Raw genomic sequence first — 25,092 nt, forward strand, 5'->3', positions numbered from 1 at the left:
CAGTTGAGAAAATATGAATTTATTCATGACACAAAAAAATAAAGGCTTGTAATAAAATACTCACTGATGTTATGGCACAATAAAGAGCTCTGCTTCATATAGAAAGATGTTTGATGGTAAAAACAGATCGGATGGTTAAACTCAATTAGCAACCTGGGAATCTAGCTGCTCCTGCAGATTGCTGATTAAGGCTTTGTGCTTTAGTATTAGTGAAACAAATAATAAATTCCATGCATGCATACATAATGAAAATCCTTTAATATTTTGCACATAGATATATTCATATTATTATTGTTATAATAATAACTGTAAGTCAAAAATAATAGTCATTATATGCATATAAAACTAATCCATTAATTTACTATACTATGCTGTACTTCTGTATATAAAACAACATGAAGAAACACCTCATTAGCTTATATACAGGAGCTTGGAGGGAAGGAATAATAAAGCCAATAAACGCATACATACACACACAGAATCAGTGCAAAACACTGATGAGGTTATTCAGTCACTGACAACATGTACAGAGTCCACTCTGCTTTCGTTGATGACCATAAACCGTACACAAACACCTTGCACTGGTGTCAGTCTTGTAAAAAAAAAAAAAAATCCAAGATATGGAAAAACTAGCAAACATGATACTGATACTCCTTCATAGATGCCTGGATGAAAAATGAACATTAAGGATATTTCAAATAGCTTTGGTTGAAAAGAAACTGCATAAATAAACATCAAGGACAGGGAAGCACCTTCAGAGAAGCCACAGCATCGTGTTTCATGTGTCCTATTGCTACTCAGAATGATACAAAGAGACACCGATATAGAGAGAGGGACGGCTCGAGTGTTTGATTACCCAAATGCAGTGCTGTTAAACATCTGTAAACCACAGGAGACATTTCGATTCTCATAGCTGTGTGTGGGTGTGTCTGTTTCTGTGGTTTGTGTGAGCGTCTTCTTTCACCAGAACGGGTGGGGAAAACATCCTGCGTCTCACTCTAGTCCCCTTTGAAATGATTGCACCAGAGGGTCCACAAAGAAAACTGCTGTTATGACAACTCAAATGAGCCCAGACTGCTCGGCCCATCGAGTACAAGGTGAAGGGATGGAATATCTGCATGGTGAGAGTGGGGCTCCAGGGGCCCCTGCGTCACCCCAAACCTCCAAGCAAGGGCGTGGTCAAGAGGAGCCATCAAAACTGCGGAGACAGAAATTTCACGTTAAGCGGTTACAATTTAATGGAATAAAAATCATGACATCAAAATTCACGTGCCCTCGTAATCTTTAATCAAAGTAACTTTCACTCCCTATTGCAATGACATCTCTTCTCTGATGATGTGGGTCACTCACATGTGATCCACCAATAGCGAACCACAACCATCCAATCAATTCCCAATGGACAAAAACACATCCCGTTAATCATTTGTTTGTTTTTTTGTCCGTGAAGCCATTTCACTCGCATATACATCACAATATGAAAGATGACTATCACAACTTTCGTTTTATGCTGACTTTAAAGAAGACCATGGAATCAAAATTGGAGTTTTGCGGCATTTAGTCTATGTTTGAAGCCATCTGAATACTCTTTAAAAAAGAATTACATAATAAACCTTTAGCCAATACACAATTTAAATTTTAAGATAACCACCTTTGTGAAACTGTCAAATCCAACAGTGAAATAAAAAAAATGAAATGAGTTTGTTTCACTCAAATAATAATGAAAGTTCATTGTACTTAATAGAAAAAAGTTGTGTGAACTCAAAATTTCATTGTAGTGAGCTGAACTTAATATGACTGAGTTGAGTTGCAGCAGATTTCTAATTCCCAGCATGCTTTGTGTCAGACTGTATAAATAAATGTTGAAAGTAAGTGTTATTTTGTGTGTTTTTGCACAAGACTAACATAGGGAGACATAAGTTAGTGTTTAATGTTGTGTTGTGTTGGGATATACAAGGGGTTCTGTTATGTTAGTTTTGTAGGGTTATCACTGTGGTGAAGAGTAGAGCTTGGTTAGGTTGAGGATGGGCTGCAAAACTGTATAAGCAAGTATATAATGACAGTCTCTTTGATAATAGCATGTCTTAGTTGGGCAAGACTGAGAACTGTGGGAGCGAAGGGATGCCGGTGGCGTGAATGGTAATGAGAAAAACCTGTGCACCACGCTGGCTTTGCTCCGCTTCCACAGCTCTCGGCCCCAACCCACTTGTCACAAATATTTTAAGTTCTACTAACTTTTAAAAATGAGTTAGTTTACTTAAATGTTTTGAGTTTTCTAAACATATTGAGCTTTACAGTGTACACTTGAGCATACTTTTTAAAATAGCACTTATTAAAGAAATATACTTTAAAAGAATATACTTAATGTAATGTCTTCACACACTTAATTGCATGTTATTTACAATTAACTGAAAATGTATTATAGTTTATATTAAATGCAATTAGTTGAACTTTAAAGTTCAACTAATTGAACTTGAAACATAATGGCATGAAACAGAAGTTGCCATAGTCTTTCTATCCTATTCTTACATATATCTGAGTGAAATGGCTTCTCAAATAAGAAAAAATGTAGGGCGGAACTTGATTTTGTCCATCGGGAATTGGTTGAATGGCTGTGGTTTGCTATTGGTGGATCTCGGCAGGTGAGTGACAGGTAGTCCCGCCCTCATGTCAATAAACATGTCATCAGAGAAGAGATGTTGCAGCAAGAGGGAGGGGAAGTTATTTTGATTAAAAAATAATTATAATGTGCATGGATAGATTGTCAATTTTAGATTTTATGGTGACTTTAAGTACATTTTAATTTGTAATTTTATAATTACTTCTATTTTCTTTGAAATATGGTTAGAGAGTAGGCCTACTACATTATCAGGATCCTGTCTCTTTGCTTTGTCATGTTTTGGGTTGGCGACAGGATCCGTGTCTCTGTGCCTGAGTGAGGTCTGCCTGGGTCTGTCTAGTTCTTTGTCAGTTCTGGTGTCGGGACCCAAATGCTCATTGGGTGGGAAAATGGCATGAGTTACTGATTCCCTTACCATGTGCTCTTGTCAATTTGATGTGTTGTGTTTTTAGTTTTGAGCACATGGCTTATGGTTGTTCATTTACCATGTGCCCTTGTTTCGTCATGTTAGTTGTGAGCACATCATGTTTGTTTCTATGTGCCATGCGCTCTCTTGTCTCATGTCTTTGCCCCATCCCCTTGTTATCTTGTTATAAGTTAATTTGCCGCACATGTTTTCCCTCGCTACCCTCCTCATTTCTTTTCCTATATATTTCCTTTGTGTGCTCTGTCTTGTGTTGGTTTGTTTTGTGACAAAACTCCTGTTCCTGTTGGTTAGTCTGGTCTGTATATACCTATTCGATCTCTTGTTTTCCCACACTGTTGGCTGCAGTGATGGGAAAAGTGAAGCTTTTCGAAACTTTGAATCAATTTAACCAACTGCTTCGCAAAATGATTAACTCTTTCAAAGTGTTCGAAACGCCACACGCGGGTCAGAACAGTGCCCAAACAATACCATTAAATCTGAAGTGTCTTTATAATATGTTATTTTATTAAATCTTAGGGCTTGTTTTGTTTGTTTTATGGAAAGCTTGATTAATCAGACCCATAAGAGACTTTTAACTACAAATCTTTATACTTTACAAGTGTGTCTACAAACTTCAGACACTGGTTCATGGGTTCACAGATCGCCAATTTTAATCGCCAATTTTAGTTTTTCCATGTCGGTTGTTATTATCATTTCTACTGAATCTTGTATCATGTATTACACAATTGTAATGATGACATTGCAAATTAATACAATAATAACTTTAAATGTAATATTGATAACCACACTATAGTTAAAATTATAACCAAGTAGCCTACTTCACCTTAGTATTTAACACATCAAAATAAGTGTACTTCTGTAAAGCATGACAAAAGATTATTAAAACATAATGATTTAAAATGTACTTTAAAGGTAAAACTTTTATTAGGACATTTTCACACTTTTTAAAAGCACTTAAATACATTTTTTCTACAATGTAAAGAAATAGTAAGAGTAGTATGCTATTCTGAATTCAGCATATGTCAACACTGGACATAAAACTGTGCTTGTTGAGCATTTTTAAACAAGTAGTTCACCCATAAATGTGTCATCATTTACTAACCTCTGTTTTGTTCCAACCCTGTATTATTTTCTTTCTTCTGTGAAACAAAAAAAAAAAAAAAGAGATATCTTCAGGAGAGCTTTATTTATTCATTCAAGAAAAATGGATGGTGATTTATTAAAATAAAGGCACCATACTAGCTCCATAAATGTAGTATATACTCCTTTTGCTCTATATTTCAAGTCTTCTGAAGTGATTACGCCATTGTTCACCTCTGCCATATTTCACAAATATCATGTGCAGTGGTTTTCAAACATTTTTTTGACTGAATGCAAGCTTAAAAGAGATTTGAGAACTTCAAAGGGGAAGATTTTTTTGGGAGCTTAGCAGTTTATATCATAATTTTTTGTTTTACGGAGGAATGAAAACAATACAGGCGCCTTAACATGAAGGTGAGTAAATGATGACAAAATTTTTACTTGCAACATGACAGAACTCTTCCTTTAATCTCAGGTTTTTACAAGAGGATTACAGAAATCATCTATATGGCATGGAAGTTGATGTCCTTAATTACCACAAGCATCAAGAAATTGAAAATCATGAGGGGAAAAAAATCAGCATTCCTGTGACAGTAGTGAAATCTTGATGGGATTGGTGAGCAATCCCTAAGGATAAATGTCTGCCTTTGAGCTATTAAATATTAACAAAGCCATTTTCTGCCCCTGTTGGGCAGCTTTACGAGATCACAGATAGACAGGGTCACCTCTACCATTGTATTCATACACATATGGAAGCGTACATGCATGGATCTTGGTGACACTTGCATGTTTTAACTATAGTAAAACTGCCTTACTGTATTCTGTCTACATTAACAGCTTTCTACCTGAAATGAAAACTGAAATGCTCTATATAGGCAGCAAACCCATTCGTCTCACCCTCCGAAGGTACAATCTGTTCATGCATATTGCACACAAAACTGGAAAGCTCTTGAGAAAATCAGATCAGACAGAACTCTTGACTGCTTTGCAACTTCTGGGAGTCGGGGTGAACGGCTCAGTCAGCCAGGAAACAAAATTGTGTTTCTGGTTAATATAATGAGCTAGTTTCTGGATTTGCCAAAGTTTGTTAGATTTGTAGCATTACATTTTGAAAGATTCTCTTTTTCTACACCCTGGTGTTTTCTGTAGATCTGTAGAACAATTTGAATGAGTTTTTCAATGTCAGTCTGTTATTGTGGCATCACTGGTTTAGTTTGTGGTTGATCATTTTATGTATCAGTCAGTCAGTTTCTTCCTTTCTAATTAAGGCATACTTAATAAGCTGTAAATCAGTATTATTTCAGTATTATAGTATTTATTCATATTTTGACTTAGCATTTATTTTTATATTTTCAAGTTTTCATTTTTAATTTTAGTGTAAGTTTTAGTAATTTTGTTATATGCCTTTGTCATTTTTAGTAATTCAACTTAAACGTATTTTATTTCAGTTAGTTCCCAAGGCAGTTTGAGCTTTTTGTGGAATATTTCAGCTTTATTTCAATTAACAAAAAATATTTTAAACGATTATAGCTTTAGTTAACAATAACACTGATCCGATTCCGAATAAACTGTGATAGTCTTGACTAGTGCTCACTATTAATCCTAGTTTGAATTTAGAATGTTTCTAAACTATCAATTTGACACACAAATATTGGGTAGAATAGCTCATTTTTTCTATTAATACTTTGAATAAATTGCACACTCTATAAAATGCTAGTTAAAAACAACCCAAGTTGAGTTGAAAATGGATAAACCTATAGCAATTGGATTGTTTTACCCCAGCGGTTGGGTTAAATGTTTGCCCAACCTGCTGGGTAGTTTTATTTAACTCAACTATTGTTTAATAATTACTGTATTGCTTGCTTAAAATTAACCCAAAGTATGTTGGAAATTAACATTTATTAATATGTTTAATAAATGAATATATAATAATATGTTTAATGAATAATAATTAAACAATAAACATTTATTAAATAGCTTTTCAATAAATGTTCACCTTTTGATGATTATTGTTGCCTCTAGTAGTAATTATGTGTCTGATTTTTTTAAGCCAACCATATAGTCATATTAAACAATAGTTGGGTAAAATAAAACTGCCCGGCACATTGGGCAAACATTTAACCCAACCGCTGGGTTTGTTCATTTTCAACTAAACTTGGGTTGTTTTTAACCCAGCATTTACTATTTACTTTTTGCCATGTTTATTGAAAATCTGCACTAAGCTTTTTCCGATGCATCAGCAAAGGATACATACAATGCTGCCTTGGTCAAAATAATTTAGCTGCCTACTGTTTTGGAGTAAACAGGAGCACACCAGTGATGCCTAAAAATGCTGTCTAGGTAGGCAGCTCACTAGGGTTTGGAACAGTGCCTGAGACACTGAAGCAGAACTCACCTGTCCCAGAGCTTCACGTTCCTGCAGTTGTTGCTGCAACATCCTGCTGATATCAAAGCTGTGAAGATAAAAAAGAATTTTGTGAATGTTATTGCACAGCAGTTGGGTCTGGAAGTACAAAGCCAATTTTCTTTATTTTTAATGATAGCGTGTGAACCTTGCAAGACATACCAGAAACTTAGAGACTGTTAATCAATGATACAGTATATACTTCTGTAGAGGCCACAATGTTACCATGAAAAAAATAAATATCTAATTTTTTGCAGCACATTGAAAATATATTGATTTTACCTTCATCGCCAATCTGTTGAATAGTTTTAAGTTGTACCGCCATTTTCAGTCCAGTTACATCATTCGCAGTGTTTCTTTTATGTAACTTTTTTGTGATCCAGCATGATTTGATCTTGTGCTTAAATGGATGGAACTCTCAGTTTTGATTGTGTGATACTGGGAATCCTTGCTTTTTGGTTTGTTTCATCACTAAATATTGATTGGATGCTTATCCTTGATCACCCTTTGAGCATTTGTGTAGCAGATTTCTAAAACTCTTTGTCGTTCTTGTTATCTGATCAAAGCAGAGGCCCTATCTCTCTCCTGGACATCAGATTTAGTTTGTGTTTCATGCTTTATCTGCTTTCACGTTGTGAATGTTGGTGGGTGATCCGGCCAGGATAACTGCTAAAACCTCCTAGAGTGTTTCTTAGAAGTCCACAGACTGGCATGAATCTTTAATGGCCGACTGCGAGTGCACGCCTGAAGCAAATATGATAACGAGATGAAAAAACAGAAGCGGTGAATGAAACATAGAGCGCTATTGATGCCGGCTTAATGGAGGCCAGCTCAGACAGAATGGATGTGCCATCACTCTATCTGAATGAATATCGAATGACTTTGAACCGTCAGAGTGCAGGAAAGCTGGATAACCTCAGATTAACCTACCAATGAAAGGTGCGCTCATATATGTTGCATGTAGGATTTTTCTCATGAAGCAGTCTGAGAATGTAGACATGACATTGTGTATACTATCTTACTGAATGTTCTTACTCTGGCAGATTACACACTCCACAGTGTGAGGTTTCTCAGCCCAAAGGACTGTCACTATGTCTGCTCTTGTGTGTGTGTGCTTGATGGGGTGGCATATGGGAAAAGCAGACAGGTTTACAGTTGGTTTAGTCTGGGCAGACATGCAGGAGAAAATGTTGTTGCCGGGCTCAGTAAAGCAGATAAACGAGAGTTTGCCTGTGGTCTCCAGTGTGCAACTAAACCTTAAAAAGAGAAAATAACTGCTCAGGCGCTGAGAGGGCAACAATTTATGTTGGGAGCCTCTTATTTCCTACAGACAACCCTCAGTCTCTACCTTCCTGCTAACTGGAACCATTCCTTACCATTCTTAGAACTGTTCAGCCCGATGGTGGAAAGCGGCTTATGATATAGGACAATATGGTGCTCACACTCGAGGAGGTAAAAATACCTCCAAACTTAGCAAAAATATGCAATTCGGTGTGTATGTGATGCTCAAAATACCCCACAGATCATTTTTTATGGCATGTTAAAATAGCCAGTTTTGGGGGGTGAGCAAAAACAAGCCGTTTTTGTTTGTGTCCCTTTAAATGCAAATGAGCTGCTGCTTCCGGCCCACTTTCAAGAAGAGGGCGGAGCTTCAAGAGCTCATGCAGCAAACAAACAGGACAATCTCAAGCACTGAAAATGTACGAAACTGTCGGCAGCGGTGTTCAGTTCGAACCGGAGTCAGACAATAATGCCTACAGAGCCAGAGAATATATGCTGCGTGGAGACAGAACAGGTATAGTTTAGTTTAATTACGGTTATAAATTATTTTCATCTTGTTTTTATCCACTATTACAAGCCTGTTTTAGTTTTAGCCTGTTTTTATTCTTTTTTTCGATGGGGGTGCTTAATAAACCGGTAAACTTTATATCCGTAAAACAACTCAGATGAAACAACTCAGATTCCTTCATTGCTGCCGTAAACAGTATTGCTCCGAGTCCAGAGACTATAAGATGGATCACGAACAGTTTATAATGATCCACCCTTGAGTAACAAGTTTATAGCAAAACATGTGTTTTGTATTGTCCTTTTGCATTGACCCTAATTCAAAAAAGCAGTCTGGAGTGAAATGATTTGCGCAGACATAAAGGAATTTAGGTATAATTTGGGGCGCATTACCTTCAAAAATTAATCCATTCCGTCCTCAGTGGCTCAGATGTTCATACAGCAACAGAAACGTTGTCGGTAAAGCTGCTCGAGCGTGGATAGATTGGTGGACAGCGTACAAATCACTGAGGGCGGAAACTATGGTAATGCAGGACTGTCAGTCAACGGCCGTGGGCGGGGCCTGAGCTGTGTGATGTCACACTGCTCAGAGAATCAAAACGGCATGTCTAATGAGACTGCTTTGGTTTAATGGGGATTTTTTTTTTTTTTAAAGGGGGTGGGGCAATTTTTTTCATTGTAGGGTGGTTGTGTTCACGCACTGCTAACACACATTTATGTCCAAACACCATGTAAAAGTGGATTTTGTATAATAAATTAGAATAACTTGTAATGTAAATCAATTTGTGCTTTTCCACTGCATGGTACGGCCCGGCTCACTTTGGCTTGGTTTACTTTTCCACTGCAGTTAGTACCGCTTTAAAGTGGATGGGATTATAAACTGATCGTTATAGTTCCACCGCCTCTACTGCCGTGGATCCGCTCCTTGGCTACCAACAAAAGGAATGTCTACACCTAGTCTACTGACCACGATTCAGCCATTTCTTTTTTCAAGTTTTTTTTCAAGCAAGTCATTTAAAAAGTCGTGCGAACAAATGATACTGCTGTGGCTAATGGGTTTGGTGTCTTGTGTAGCAAATCCAATGTTTACATGTCACATTTTAGTATTGGTACGTCTCGCTTGGAACCTCAATTGAGGAGGTACTATTTAAAGGTGCCATCGAATGAAAAATTGAATTTACCTTGGCATAGTTGAATAACAAGAGTTCAGTACATGGAAATGACATACAGTGAGTCTCAAACACCGTTGTTTCCTCCTTATGTAAATCTCATTTCGAAAAACAGGCGAATCTCAACATAACACCCACTGTTACGTAACAGTCGGGATCATTAATATGTACACCCCAAATATTTGCATATGCCAGCCCATGTTCAAGGCATTACACAAGGGCAAAATGTCTGGATCTGTGCACAGCTGAATCAACAGACTAGGTAAGCAAGCAAGGACAACAGCGAAAAATGGCAGATGGAGCAATAATAACCGACATGATCCATGATATCATGATATTTTTAGTGATATTTTTAAATTGTCTTTCTAAATGTTTCGTTAGTATGTTGCTAATGTACTGTTAAATGTGGTTAAAGTTACCATCGTTTCTTACTGTATTCACGGAGACAAGAGAGCCATCGCTATTTTCATTATTAAACACTTGCAGACTGTATAATTCATAAACACATCTTCATTCTTTATAAATCTCTCCAACAGTATGTAATGTTAACTTTAGCCTGTTAGCCACGGAGCACTATCAGACTCATTCAGAATCAAATGTAAACATCCAGATAAATACTATACTCACAGGAATCGATGCATGCATGCAGCATGAATGACGAACATTTTGTAAAGATCCATTTTGAGGGTTATATTAGCTGTGTGAACTTTGTTGATGCTGGTTAAGGCAGTCGAGAGCTCGGGGGCGGGGGAGCGTGAGATTTAAAGGGGCCACGCGCTGAATCAGTGTATATATAATTATGGCTCAAAATAGGCAGTTAAAAAAATTAATAAAAAAAATCTATGGGGTATTTTGAGCTGAAACTTCACAGACACGTTCAGGGGACACCTTAGACTTATATTACATCTTGTTAAAACTGGTTCTAGGGCACCTTTAAGTGAGCTGAGCCGTACCATGCAGTGGAAAAGCACCAAATGAGATCTTTGTAACAGTATAGCAACTAATATGATACAGTTTAGGCTTTATAGGGTTAAAAGACAGTTTTTTCATATTGAATACTTAGATCAGTTATTTGAAACATGGCCGGAGATCCAAATCTCTTGTTGTGTCCTACCATTAACATTAACATTCATTATACTAGGCTTTACATTATAATAATGGCCTAAGTATGCGCTTAGCTCTTGAGCTTGAATATTGAAATTGCATTGTGTAGGCTTTTATAATGTCATTGTGCTTCTTGGCTGGTAGATTATAACATTCAATTTGCCCTGAGAGCTCATGGCCAGATATTTATGCCATGTGGGGCGACTCAGATCTGTCAGATACAGTCTATTCAGATAGAGTCGGTGCGAAGGTCAAGATGTGTGATTTCATATTTGTGTAAGTTCAAAACTTGTGTCAAGATGAATATCTCTTACTTTTTCTCCTGTCTCTATAACAGACACACACACACACAAACACACACACACATGCAAACAAACACACACACACACAGCTATCACAAATGCAGATAGACTTACACATTTTTCCATCATCGTAAAACAGGGATTACAGGAGAATGTCCTATATTTTCAGAGATCATGGGAACGCTTAAGCTCTGACAGGGGGAGGAGGCCACAAAATTCTCTTATCGGTGAGAAGAGAATCTACTTGCTCTCCTTTGAATTGTTTGGAATGAATAATTAAATAGTTCTAAACAGATGCAGGAGTCTTTAAACATCACCGTTATGTAAATGTTCACATTTCTTTCCTTAAACGAAGTCTATGATCACAACTGTCACACAAAGACATCTGCCTGCATCATATTTGTAATTCCAAGAAGTTTAATAAATTCTTGCCTATAAAAACACAGATGTTGTCTTTTATGTTGTCAGTTTATCATTTTCACACATCTGCACTACTAGTTGTAGATTTTGTACTATAAAAAAATACAGCTTATCCCCGCCCCAAATATTTTTAATACCATGCATAAAGTGTCTTACTACCTAAAAGATATCATTGAAATAATCACCTCTCTGACAGCCTTAGGCTTTGTTCACACTGCAGAGGAAACATGATTTTTATTTTTTGTCTTTAATCTAATTTTGTAGACTAAAAACTGTTATATAAAGTTATATGCGGCCAGATCTGATTTTTTGAAGTCACTTTTGCTAGCATGTCCACATTCGCTGTGATAGTAACGATGCAAATGTGCATTCACCAATTTGTGAGACTTTAGCAATAGATTTAACAAAAAGCATGCAGTCAGAAGAATAACAGATTTTTTGCTGCAAGACTGAACAAAGTCTTAGACTCTGTTGGGGAAAGTTACTTTTAAAAGTAATGCATTACAATACTGTGTTACTCCCTAAAAAAGTAACTAATTGCATTACTTAGTTACTTTTTATGAAAAGTAATGTTACTTTTTTCTCTTGGGCTGAGCTTGATTGTTTGTTTTTTAACAACAACAAAAAGTTATATTTTTGGCAAATGTTAAGGCCCTTTCACACCAAAAGTGAAATGAATAAGCCTCACGCTGAAGGAAATGCATATTTACACCTGTACAGTAGACGGCGCAGCTCAAACAAACCTTTTAGCTGTGCTTCCATTCTGGATTAAAGAAGAATAGGATTCAGGAGAAGGAAGTTCAACACTCTTACAGTGCGTTCCAAACGGGATATTTCGCCTTCCGAAGGGCACTTCAGAGTGAAAACAATTATGGCCGCCAAATTGAAGGGTCGTTCCAAACCGAAGTGCGCAAAATTGGCCACTTTAAAGGGCCCTGCGGAATGAAGGATTTCAAAGGGTACAACTGATGGACACTTCGGGCCCCCATGATCCTTTGCACAGGGAAGTTGTTTGGCATCACAGAATGGGTACAGGAGGCTCGGAGATCAATTTTACCTATAAATGTATGTATAGTATTTTTCTATACTACTGTAAAGTTTATAGTTAGATTTGGTACATTATTGTGATCAAAACGACATTGTACTTCAACAAAAATACTTTACAGCTACCTTTATCAGTCCATTCAAATGTTTCAAATAGACACAATATATAATATGGTGCGATAAACCAAAAATAGCCTAAATAATTAAATAAACTAACGTTAAACAATCTACTCATCGTTCAGAGTGTGTTTTTTGGGGGGTCAACCAGCGTACAAAATGTGCGACGAAAGCACCTCCTTGATTGTCTCGTTAAGATGATGCAGAAGTGCATTTCAAAAAAAGAGTTTTGAGCTCTCACTCTGGAGGGTAAACCCTTTGAAGGGATTAGGGCATAGGGATGAGCCCTTCCGAATGGAACGCAGGGCTATTTCTAAATCTAATCTAAAGTAACTTTTGCTTATTATGGTTGAATTGGATCATTGAAGGTCAGCAGCAAAGACATTGGTTAAAAAAGTGAAATTTATACACATAAAGTATATTAATGTAATTTAATATAGTTAATTATTACAACTTTGCATAAAATTCAGAGATTGCATTTCACCGTTTTTATTCATTTTAAGGAATACTGAATGTTTTCTTGCAAGTGAGATGAGTAAATGCATGTTCATATTTAGTCTAGAACTACAATAGCCATCATGTTCACACGGCGCACACAACACCTACTTATTTGAAAAAATAACTTAGAAAATTTGTTGTAGATTGAAAAAGTAATGCGTTACATTGCTAGTTACTTGAAAAGTAATCTGATTACGTAAATCAAGTTACTTGTAATGCATTACCCCCAATGCTGTCTGTAACCATCAAAAAATGCAGAAAAATAGCCAATCAGAAATGTTCTCTGGCTGTGAGTCATTTTGTCTGTTCAGGTTTGCTGACTGCATACAGTTCAAGTTAACAGAACAGCTTACAGCACCTTTAAACACACTAAAATAATGCCTTTATATGCTGTCATACTGTATCATCCAAAGAATACCCACAATGCCCCTCACAGAGCATGCTAACTGAAGGTCATCGCCTAATTAAGCTCACTGCACATTTGTGCATCTCATGACAGTGTTAACCCATATCCCTTCAGGCAGAGTCATGCTCAGCTCAGCCTGCTTCACCCTGCTCCTGGCTCCATTGTAGTGCACAGTTTGTTTTCTTAATCCCACACATGGCTTATTATTAGTAATAAACACAAAATCAAAAGTATTATTTTGTATTAAAAGTTGTTTAAAAGTAATCCTTTTTGGATTTTGCAATGTGCTAATGCCAAAACACATGGAAATCTTATCAAGCTTTTTAAAAAAGACCATTTAAACTGGTCAAATGTTTTACATTCTCACTACAATATCATGATATAGGTGCAGTGATTGGGAAACCTGTTAGAAAACAGTTATGTCTGCAATTACAAAGGGGTTTATTTTCTTTCTTTCTTTTTTGTGAAATGCACAGTCCTCACACAAAGTAATGACTCAACACACTAAGCTGAGCCCGCCATTAAAATCCATTAGGGGGCCCGTGACTAAGAGCTCACTGTAATATTCTTTCTCAGGGAAATACAAATACTCAAATATGGCACACAGGGCAAGAATTATAGGACATTTTCTCACTTGCCATTCTGTTTTTGTTCAGTTCATCTGCTCAAACCATGCCACAGTGTAAATGTAAGCCTATTCCTCTACAGCATTTCATTTTAGTAAAAAAACAAAAACAAAACATAAATCTTGTATACTGAAGGCTGCATTTTAGATTTTATTTTAATAAAAGTTTAGTAAAGTTTACACTCTTTACTAAATTACTGTATAGATGCGTTTTGTTTAATTTTTTTAATTTTTTAATTTTATTTTTAGTACAATTTACACTAACAAAATTCTTGTATATGCTACTGAAGCCTACATTTTAGTTATTTTATTTAATTTTATTTTAATTAAATTTTAGTGAAGTTTAATACAGTTTAGTAAAGTTAACATTCTTTAACACTCTTTAACAATCTACTGTATATATGCATTTTATTTTATTTTTTTATTATTTTGTCTGTAATTTGTTAAAGATTGTAAAATTTACTAAACTTTTGTTAAAATAAAATAACAAAAACTAAAATGTATGCTTCACTATACAATTTTTCATCTTTAAATTTTACTAAAATCAAATAAAAAATAAAATGAAGTAAAATGCACACAGACACACACACACACACACACACACACACACATATATATATATATATATATATATATATATATATATATATATATATATATATACATACAGTAATTTGTTAAAGAGTGTAAACTTTAGCTTGGTTAAAATAAAATAAAATAAAATAAAATAAAATAAAATAAAATAAAATAAAATAAAATAAAATAAAATAAAATAAAATAAAATAAAAGATGTAGGCTTCAGTATACAAGTTTTTGTTTTAAATAAAAAATAAAAAATAAAAAATAAATGATTCATCAGGACACCTGTAAGACTGTGTGTTAGTGGAAGTAGGGGAAAGGTATTTGCCTACTGTATGTGTGGAGGTAAACACTGAGAAACTGTCAGCTTCAGGTCTAAATTTAGAGCTGGAGTCAGAGGGGGGTATCTCCCAAGGTCACGGAGGAGCACACACAACACAGCGTTCATGCTCACACACACCCACACACATACAGCAATTGAGATACAGGTCTGCCTAAACCACAGGCTTCCCTGGGGACTGAAGAGTTTGAGTCTGAAGAGGTCTGACTTCTGTATTATGAGGAAATGGCTTTTTTCAGGAGTTGTGTAATGGCTGCTTTGTCTCCTCTTTAAAAGCCTCACCCTTATCTGTGGTATTAGGAAGGTCTCAGATTTGCCATTGTTTAAACTGAAGTGAAAGTAGTTGAGAAATAAATCTCACATGCTCAAGAGTTTAAAAAGTTTCACTGAATTTTTAAGAAGAGAAGCTTAGACCAGCATGTTTAATGTGATTTAACATGCTAAAATACATGATGATGGTATTGAGTTTAGGGCCATGTTTACACCTGATATTAAGATGTGTTTTGGTCGATTGGATCACAAGTGGACGAGGGAGACATTCCCGTTTACACCTAGTGTTTTAATCCATCTCTTTTGTCCACTTTCAACCACTTCTGTCCTGATTTTTCTGAGGGAGGGTCTATGGTTGGGTAAATGTATGGGTTTTTATCAGATCTTTCAATCTAATGGACAAAATAAGCTCATGCAATTTACATATGATAGTCCCTGGAGATGATGGAAAAACACACAGAGAGCATCAGCTTTCGTTTCTGCTCTGACACCCACAAGATCACGCCGAACGCTGCGAGTGTGTGTTAGAAATCAGGAATGGTGAGAGAACATTGGGCTTGGAGCGTTTTTCATCTTCAAACCAAACTTGGGTCTTCAGCCAACAAAGTTTAAATCCCGTCTGGCTAGTGCGCTTCCCATTATATTTACGCATTAGGTCATTATGGGCGGATCTGATTAACCAAAACATATCTTACCAGGTGTAAACAGGGCATATGAGAGAAGTAGCGATGTCCGATTCAAGAACAAATTCATCTTTTTGTTGAATGAGTTAATTTTGTTCATAAAATCAGTCTTTACACTCTTAAAAATGAAGGTCCTTTATTTGCATTTATAATTTTATGAAGACTCTTTAACATCCATGGAAACTTTCCATTCGACAAAAGGTTTATATTCTTTATATTATTGAAATGTTCTTCACACAAAGACAAAAATGGTTCTTTTAAGAATTGTTCACTGAAAGGTTCTTTGTAACCCAAAACGGTTCTTCTATGGTTGTGAAAAAAACTTTTTTGGAACCTTTATTTCTAAGAGTGTAACTGATTTGGTTCATAAGTACGGAAGAGGATTAGGGCCAAGCAATAATAAAAAAATAAAACCATCTCGAGATTAAGGTTGTTAAATTTCAAGAAAAAACGTGTTAAATTTCAAGAAAAAAGTCGAGATAAAATGTTAAGAATAAACTCGTTAAATTACGAGAAAAAACTCGTTAAATTTCGAGAAAAAAGTTTAGATAAAATGTTGAGAATAAAGTCATTAAATTACGAGAAAAAAGTCATTAAATTACGAGAACAAATTTGTTAAATTATGAGAAAAATGTCATTAAATTTCGAGAAAAAAGTCGAGATAAAATGGTGAGAATAAAGTCATTAAATTATGAGAAAAAAGTCGTTAAATTACGAGAACAAATTCGTTAAATTATGAGAAAAATGTCGTTAAATTTCGAGAAAAAAGTCGAGATAAAATGTTGAGAATAAAGTCATTAAATTATGAGAAAGAAGTCGAGATAAAATGTTGAGAATAAAGTAATTATATTATGAGAAAAAAGTCGTTAAATTACGAATTTGTTCTCATAATTTAATGACTTTATTCTCAACATTTTATCTCGACTTTTTTCACGAAATTTAACGAAATTTTTTCATAATTTAACGAATTTGTTCTCGTAATTTAACGAATTTGTTCTCGTAATTTAACGAGTTTTTCTCGTAATTTAATGACTTTATTCTCAACATTTTATCTCGACTTTTTTCTCAAAATTTAACGAGTTTTTTCTCGTAATTTAATGACTTTATTCTCAACATTTTATCTCAACTTTTTTCTCGAAATTTAATGACTTTTTTCTCGTAATTTAACGAGTTTATTCTCAACATTTTATCTCGACTTTTTTCTCGAAATTTAACAAGTTTTTTCTCAACATTTTATCTCGACTTTTTTTCTCGAAATTTAACGAGTTTTTTCTCGCAATTTAATGAGTTTATTCTCAACATTTTATTTCGACTTTTTTCTCGAAATTTAACAAGTTTTTTCTCGAAATTTAACAACTTTAATCTCGAGATGGTTTTATTTTTTTATTATTGCTTGGCCCTAATCCTCTTCCGTACATAAGTTTACTGGAATGTAGTTCATGAGTCATATGGACTATTTTTATGGCGCTTTAATGTCCATTAGAAGTTTGAAAGCTCCAGTCCTTATATTTATTGTAAGTGGATGGATTAAAAAATAGATTGACCAGTGCATTATTAAAAATGTCTTCTTTTATATTCCACAGAGGAAACAGGACATACAGGTTTAGCATGACATGTTGGTGAGTAAATGATGACAGAATTTTCATTTTTGGGTGAACTGGTCATTTAACCTTGCATTGTTAAAAAAAAAACACTTTGGTCCCTCCATCTGCTCACAGTGCGGGGTCAGCAAAAAATAAAAAAATACATATCTGAACCAAGAGACAGAGAGTGAAACAGAGAATAGAGCACCTATTTTTCTCTGCCTACACAACAATGCCCTCATTTTAGAGCTTAGTGACGTGGACATACTTTTCAAGACACGTTTTCTTCAGCATAAAGCTGGATATTGACAGACATTGTCAGCTCAGTGTAGCCACATACTGTTATGCCTCTATGAAAACAGCTTTCATGTGAAATCCAACACCAGAAACCAAATTTCCGGCATGAGCTGACAGCATTAGCTACTGTACAACGTGATTCCCATGCAAAGTCAAAGTCAAAATAAAGCCTCCCAGCATCTTAACGAGAAAAAAAAAAAAAAAAAAAACTAGCAGCACGATGGTATTAAGATTAGTTTTGAGGAGGTCAAGAGGTGCTTGTTTTCATGCAGGATTTCAGCGAAAAACGCAGCGGGATTGTATTGTGACGCTGTTATTTAGATGCTCATTTATCTGAACTTTGTCGACTAAAGCACTGTGATGTTTATAATCATGCGATTTGGCTTTTTGAATAAGAGCCACATGCTAAGAAAGAAAGCAGAAAAATTATAATTCTCTGAAAACCTCTTACAGGATTATCCAGAGCTTCAACATCACTACATCCCTACATCTACGCACAAGTTTAATTCCCACAACAAATACTACATTTATGAGTTGTAGTGACTGCTAACTCCATTTGAATGTTTTTTCAATAGCTACACAATGCGGTAACCATTTCCATCATGCTGGTCTACAAATAGACAACCAAAGCTCACGAACTGTGATATAATCCTAAACTGTGACCGTGATATAACTCAAAAGTTTAGATTATATTCACTACAGCTACTGCTGTTGAGTGGAAAAATAAATAAATAACATTGGCTGCCTGGGCACCGTGACTGCAACAGTAAATGCTGACATTGCTGATAGATTCTCTATAAAAGCGGTCACTGACAGGGCACTTCAACAAAATACAGATGTCAGAACAGTGTTCTTGTTATCTAGGCAATAAACACAGATGCTAAAGTAAACTGATTGACTTAAAAGGGATTGTTTGATTACAAATTCTGTTACTCATCCTCATGCCATTCCAAACCTGTATGCATTTCTTTCATTTGTGAAATATTTTGTAGAATATTATGGTCCAAACCACATTGGACCCCATTGATTTTTACTGTATGGACAAAAACACATTTGGCTTTTTTTTCTCCATGTTTACAGAAGGTTTGAAATGACATGAAGGTGAGTAAAGTGTCATTTTTTGAAATATCCCTTAAACCCAATACTTTACACACACTCAGTTTGTTCATCAACACCACAGAAGCACTGGGGTTGTCCATGTGAAGTTACGGATGATCTGGATGTGTATGGGTTCGGTGAACAATGGTTTTCCCTTTGGGACCAACACCAGAACCGGCTGTGACAGTGACAAATGTCCACAGCAACATTACAGACAGTGCTGAAACCACAGCATCTGACAACAACAGTCATCTTGTTAGCAATTACCTTTTATTGTTAGTGCTTAGCTGAAAGGCATTCTTGAGGGTCTTTGCAATTTGTAAAGCTAATATCTTTCAACGACTATTATTGATTTCATTTTGACCTTGTCAAATGAGAGAATGCTATTTTGCCACCAGAGAGGTTCCATCTTAAACGTAACAAATAAATCTCATCTGTAAAGAGCTAATTGAACACCGTCAAGAGTCAGCCAAAAACGTTCTTTGGCATTTTGAGTTATTTAAATCAGGACATCTATCTGATCTTTCATGGTTCTTATTTCATCTTAAGGGGGCATTTCTTGAAGCTAATGAATGCAAAGTGAGTCACATCTTTCACCTTGAGGTGAGTGTTTTATGGGCGGTGTGAACTATAGGCTACTCAGCATGTTCTCCTGTAGAAATCGTTATTTGCAGCTGTGGGATATGCACATAGCTGCCTAGTGCCTTTGATTTTCACCATTTCTTATAAACTAAGTATGTGTGTGTGTGTGTGTGTGTGTGTGTGTGTGTGTGTGTGTGTGTGTGTGTGTGTGTGTGTGTGTGTGTGTGTGTGTGTGTGTGTGTGTGTGTGTGTTTATTTAAAATCATGTGGGATTTTGTACAGTCAGTACACCTTTCATCTCATAAGTTCGTAACGACATGAGTAACATGAGCTGCATCTGAATATGCCTACTACCTTATATAGTACATGAAAAACAGTATGGCATAGTATGTCTGAATACATAGTATTCAGAAAAACAGTGGGCGAAATGACTACTACATGACAAAGCCAACATGGTGGATGTAGTACATCATTCCTTCATACTACTCACATTTGTCCTATATAAAACATACTTTTGTAACAGTTGCAAAGTCAAATGCAGTATCTACTTGGACAGAATGCGATTTCAGACACCATGTTTAATTTATCATTTTGGTTTTTTTTAAACATTTTAATAGGCTATTTTATTTTTCTGTGTGTGCTGAGGTGTTATAAAAGAGCACCATAGCATTAGCAAGATCTTTGATCTTTTTTTTTTGTTGCTAATGCTAATGCTAATTATGCTTTTAGGACATAAACCATAGAAATTACCATGCTAATATCATGCTATATTACATTTTTTGTATTATAGGGCTATGTGTTTGTAACTTTGCACTGAAATTTGAGTCATAAATTAGGCAAAATAGGCCATTGTTTGAATGAGGGAGTCTAACACATTGTGTCCACTTGCTTTGGTTTGATTCTCAATGATACCAGGCATAGGTCTGGTGTCTCTGGAGAAATAATTAACTCTGTTTCAAGGTGGATGAGCCAATCATGGGTAACTTTGGCAGAGTCTGTGGCAATCTGACTGTGGGTGGCAGGCTAGTCTGAAGGAAACTGCAAAGACCTCGACAACAGCAACAGGTGACAAAAAAAAAGCGTTCTGTTGATTTTATGTGCCTTCATGTCATCAGAATTATCATAAATATGAGTTTACTTGTCAGAAATCAGTCATGAGTGGCCTCTCAAGTCCTATTTATGATTGGGAATCTCAACCTTAATGTTATGAAACGACGAGAATACTTTTTGCATGCAAAAACAAGACAAAAATAATGCTTTATTCAACAATTTCTTCTCTTAAATGTCATTCTCCTATGCTGTTTATGTTGTAGACACAGTGCAGCGCTTCCAGGTTCTACGTCAGAATGCAGACTATTGGCCAACGCTGTTCACGTGAGCGCCACGACGCATGCGTGTTATGCTGATGCAGGAGCTGGCTAATAATGAGCCGGCACTCTGACGTAGAAGCGCTGTGTTTATTATGTGAACAGCGTAAGAGACTGACATGGAAGTGAAAAAATTTAATAAAGTCGTTATTTTAGTTTTTTTCCACACAAAAAGTATTCTCGTCGCTTCATAACAGGTTGAACCACTGTAGATTTTAATGATGTCTTTACTACCTTTCTGGGTCTTGAAAGTGGTAATAACATTGGAGTCTATCGGAGGCCAGAAAGCTCACGGATTTCATCAAAAATATCTTAATTTGTGTTCTGAAGATGAACGAAGGTCTTACGGGTTTGGAACGACATGAGGGTGAGAACTTAATGACAGAATTTTCATTTTTGGGTGAACTAACCCTTTAAAATCCATTGGATATTGACTAAAAAGCTTCTATACATTTTGACTTTAATAAGATTTCCCAAAAAAAAAGGCAAGAATCAACCTGCCATTCTCCATGAATCCCATTCTTTTCGACAATAAAGCACTTGAACGTGATGAACTCGTAATAACAACATCAGAAATGAGAAGTAGGACATATCCAATAGCACATGAAGGCAGCATAAGAATGTGCACGTTTTGATCGGATCTCTTAATATTCTATGTTTCTCATTATGCCATTTATCAGAACATATCATATTTGGCTTATTGGCTAATACTAAGCTGGGTGAAAATAGGATAAAGATAAAAAAGAAGAAATATATCTCAGGCATAACAGCACACCTTCAATGTTTTCATATATGTGTCATTTTGCAAGTCAGACCCACCATTCACACCATTGTAAAGGCTCCGATGGTGTGGCGACAGCTCGTCTCCTGCCAGTCTACGTGGTGACGTCTCTCTACCAGGGCTGCCAAACTTCCCATGCTCAGGGCTCATGCTGTACTGGTGCCTCAGCATCTCAGGACTACTTCCTCCCAGCTTGCTTTTGTCATGGTGGAGCTCTGACATCCCTAGCAGCATGTGTCTAGACTCTGGACTCCCAGGCCCACTTCCTAAGCTGCCCCTGTGCCTCTGGATGTAGAGCTCGGGATTCATGGGCTGCCCTGGAGCCAAATGGAGCTTCGGATGCGTCTCCGGACTCCGGTGGCCCAGAGATCGGGCATACTTTTCTGGACTTAGCCCTCTAATCAGCCGATGGTCAGGCACAGATATGGAGCCACAGCGAGGTCGGCAGGGCTGGGGCAGAACGAAGGGATACTCCAGGCTGGTGCTTCTGTGCCGGACAGGAGGGTCAGGGCTGGAGATCTCCCCGCGATCTCCTTCCCCTCTCTTCCCAGGGCGAGACTTCTGGAGATCCGGGCTTTTATTCCCAGTTACTCCGCTAGACGTTGGCTGTGGCTGCTTATGGTGCGGATGCTCAGAGCTGTCGGCACTTCCTGCGCTAGAAGTGCTGCTTCCGTCCCCCACGTCCCGCATCAAGCCAGGTACCAGAAGCCCACTCTGGCTGTCAATGGAATTGCGACATCCAATGGAACCCGCCACACCTTGGACTCCTTCCCCTCCGCCGCCAACTTTTTCTTCGTCTATCAGCAGACAAATTTCCCTAAGCTCCAGGTTCTCCCGAATCACCTCCTCCTGCTTGCGCTCTAGTTCTGTCAGCTTCTGAAGGTACAGTGCCACCTCCTTACGCATGACGCTGGCACTGAAGCGACCCAGACGCTGCCACTCACGCGAGACTCGCTTGCCCTTCTGCCGGTCATCGTCCAGGAAACAGCACAGGTCTCGCAGTTCCCGATTGTCGTCCTGCAGCTTCTGGTTTACCTCCTTCAGCATTATAGGGAACACAAAAAAATAGTGTTTACAAAGAGTTTGTTTTGATTTTAAAGACAAAGAATAAAAGATAAGGACATTTTGAGGCCACACAAACTATATGATATCATTTCTCTGAATTAATCATTCATTATGAGACTAAAGTTTGGAAGAAGATTCATCCTTCATCTAAGATAGAACAGTCTAAAACAGGAGTGTCCAAACTCGGTCCTGGAGGGCCACTGTCCTGCAGAGTTTAGCTCCAACCCCAGTTAAACACACCTGAAACTTGGAGCAATGCATCAACTCTGATGATTGAACTTGATGAACTAAGATTTTAGAGCTTCAAAATATTTGTAGCGAATGACAACTAAGATATTATATGGCTTCAAAAGGCTTATATAGTGCAAGAGTAGTATGGACTATTTTTATGGAGCTTGACATATGTGGTCACTATATAGGAATTGTCATTGTATGGAATAAAGCTGAATAAATCCTTTAAAATTCCCATTTTGTGTTTCGCAGAATAATAACAGCACTGGTTTGAAAAGACAGCTTAATCGTATAATTTTTTGATAATCTGTTCCTTTAAAGGGTACATTCTTGATTTATTTTATATATCATTCATGGTTAAATTTTGGGAAAGGCTCACATTTACACAAGAGGTATGGTTTAAATAACGAAAACGGCTTCTTGTCTGGCTAAGAAGTTGTTCATTGCTTAGCTTATATCAGTGCTTTTGCAAAGTTGTTTTAATCAGAAGTTGTGCATAATAAGAAAATATTCAAGGCGTTATTCCTACAGGAAGAATGATGTGCACCTAAGTGTTTCTGGCGCATCCTCAGAGAGCGCAGGTGTGCTCCAGACACCCATGATCTCATCTGCTCACCTTCAGCTCCCGGATCTCGTTCAGATGCAGCTGGAGGCTGCGGTTCACCTCCCGAATCAGATTACTGTGATCCAGAATGACGCTCATTTTATCGGCTTCAGACCTTCGGAGTCGCTGCACCAGCTCCTCTTTGCTCCATTGCAGGAGCTCCTCATCCGTGAGGTTGGAGATGTCTTCTGCTGGACTTTCTGACGCCTTCGACCCAGGCTGTGCTTGCAGAGATTGCGCTTTCTCCATCAGAAGAGGTGAGCTGCTGCTGTGGTACCAGGTGCTGATCAAATATTAATGAGGCAGGCAGCATCCGCTGTGTAAGGAGGAGTCAGGGAGAGAGAGGACGCATCGTGGAGTGATGCCCGTATCCGATGCCCTTAGAGTGGGAGTCGCCTCGACTTTTCCCCAAAGCAACAGCTGATGCAGCTGACGAGTAGAAGGAAGGGCGGCATACAGAACAAGTCCGCCCAGATTATTTAGCATCGACTCCAATTCATAGTTCTTGTAAGTTTATAAAAGTGACGGTATAGGATAGCCGGGGAGATGCGGGTGGTTTCAGGCGGCCCGATGCGCTCGCCTCCGTCTGCCTCTGGGCGCTTCACCATCCTCATGGAGACGGAGGAGGAGAGACGGCAGCATCCTCAGCCTGAGCTCCGGAGAAATGAGCGTGACTGCAGCCACTGAGTAAATTCTCTCTCTCTCTCTCTCTCTCTCTCTCTCTCTCTCTCTCTCTGTACGTGTATCGTCTATGTTTGTGTGTGTGAGTTGCCAATAGGTGATGCTGTTGTGAAAGTTGCATTTAAGCTTGTATCTATGCGCCATCTATGGACACATTGAGGTACTACAGATAAATAGGCTAACATTTTTCCTTTCTTTGAAATTAATTATTAAGAAATTATGCAATTAGGGCATAATTATGGCAGTTATGTTCTAATACAGCTCTACTTTCAACCTTCATTGTATGTTTTGATATAAACCTTTTAGATTTCAGGTACTTTTTTTTCTTTTCTTTTACATTCACTCTATAAAACAATTATGTGGCTTTGTATACAAATATATATATATAGCTATATATATATATATATATATATATATATATATATATATATATATATATATAATAATTAACTATGCTACCATAATAAAATCTCTGAATATCTGTTAAGTGATTGTTTGAGTTGAATATACCAAAATAAATTTATTCAAATTTATTCACATTACTCATAAATATTGGCTTTTAAATAGGATTACTTACATATTTGAATTAACTACTCATTTTTATTTGTCACATGGTACCAAATGTAGTAATTCAGATCAACATATTTTTTTTTACTTACATTTACTCAATTCAAGGTATATTTCATTTATTTCACAGCTTTAAAATGTACTGAATATTTTTAAGTGTAAAAATGTTTAACAAAAAAAAAAAAAAAAAAAGGAGTATAGGCCTACATCATATTTTCAGTTTTTAGAGTGTTTTCATAAAGCTGATTTGTATGTATTTTTCATTAAAAACCAATTCATATTGCCTCTGAGACAGCAAATATAGAATTACTTGGAAATATAAATATTTCCTAACTATTAACTAAAAAAACATTCAGTGACATTGTT

At 36.7% G+C, this 25,092-nt stretch overlaps 1 protein-coding gene across 2 annotated transcripts; it reads right to left on the reverse strand.

Moving 5' to 3' along the window:
- Positions 1–241: 241 nt before the first annotated feature.
- ccdc85al (coiled-coil domain containing 85A, like) lies at positions 242–24,491 on the reverse strand. Of its 2 annotated transcripts, XM_048200295.1 has the most exons (5): positions 23,491–24,491; positions 21,617–22,616; positions 6,520–6,577; positions 4,147–4,183; positions 242–1,198 (listed from the first exon to the last, which is right to left on the reverse strand). In XM_048200295.1, the coding sequence occupies exons 1-5, from the start codon at positions 23,725–23,727 to the stop codon at positions 1,193–1,195; spliced, it is 1,338 nt and encodes a 445-aa protein (XP_048056252.1). In that variant the 5' UTR covers positions 23,728–24,491; the 3' UTR covers positions 242–1,192. The 2 variants fall into 2 exon arrangements, with proteins under 2 accessions (XP_048056252.1, XP_048056253.1); XM_048200296.1 differs by lacking the exon at positions 4,147–4,183 and having other exon boundaries at positions 23,491–24,490.
- Positions 24,492–25,092: the final 601 nt, after the last annotated feature.

The sequence above is a fragment of the Megalobrama amblycephala genome, linkage group LG8, assembly GCF_018812025.1.
Source record: "Megalobrama amblycephala isolate DHTTF-2021 linkage group LG8, ASM1881202v1, whole genome shotgun sequence".
Classification (NCBI taxonomy): Eukaryota; Metazoa; Chordata; class Actinopteri; order Cypriniformes; family Xenocyprididae; genus Megalobrama; species Megalobrama amblycephala.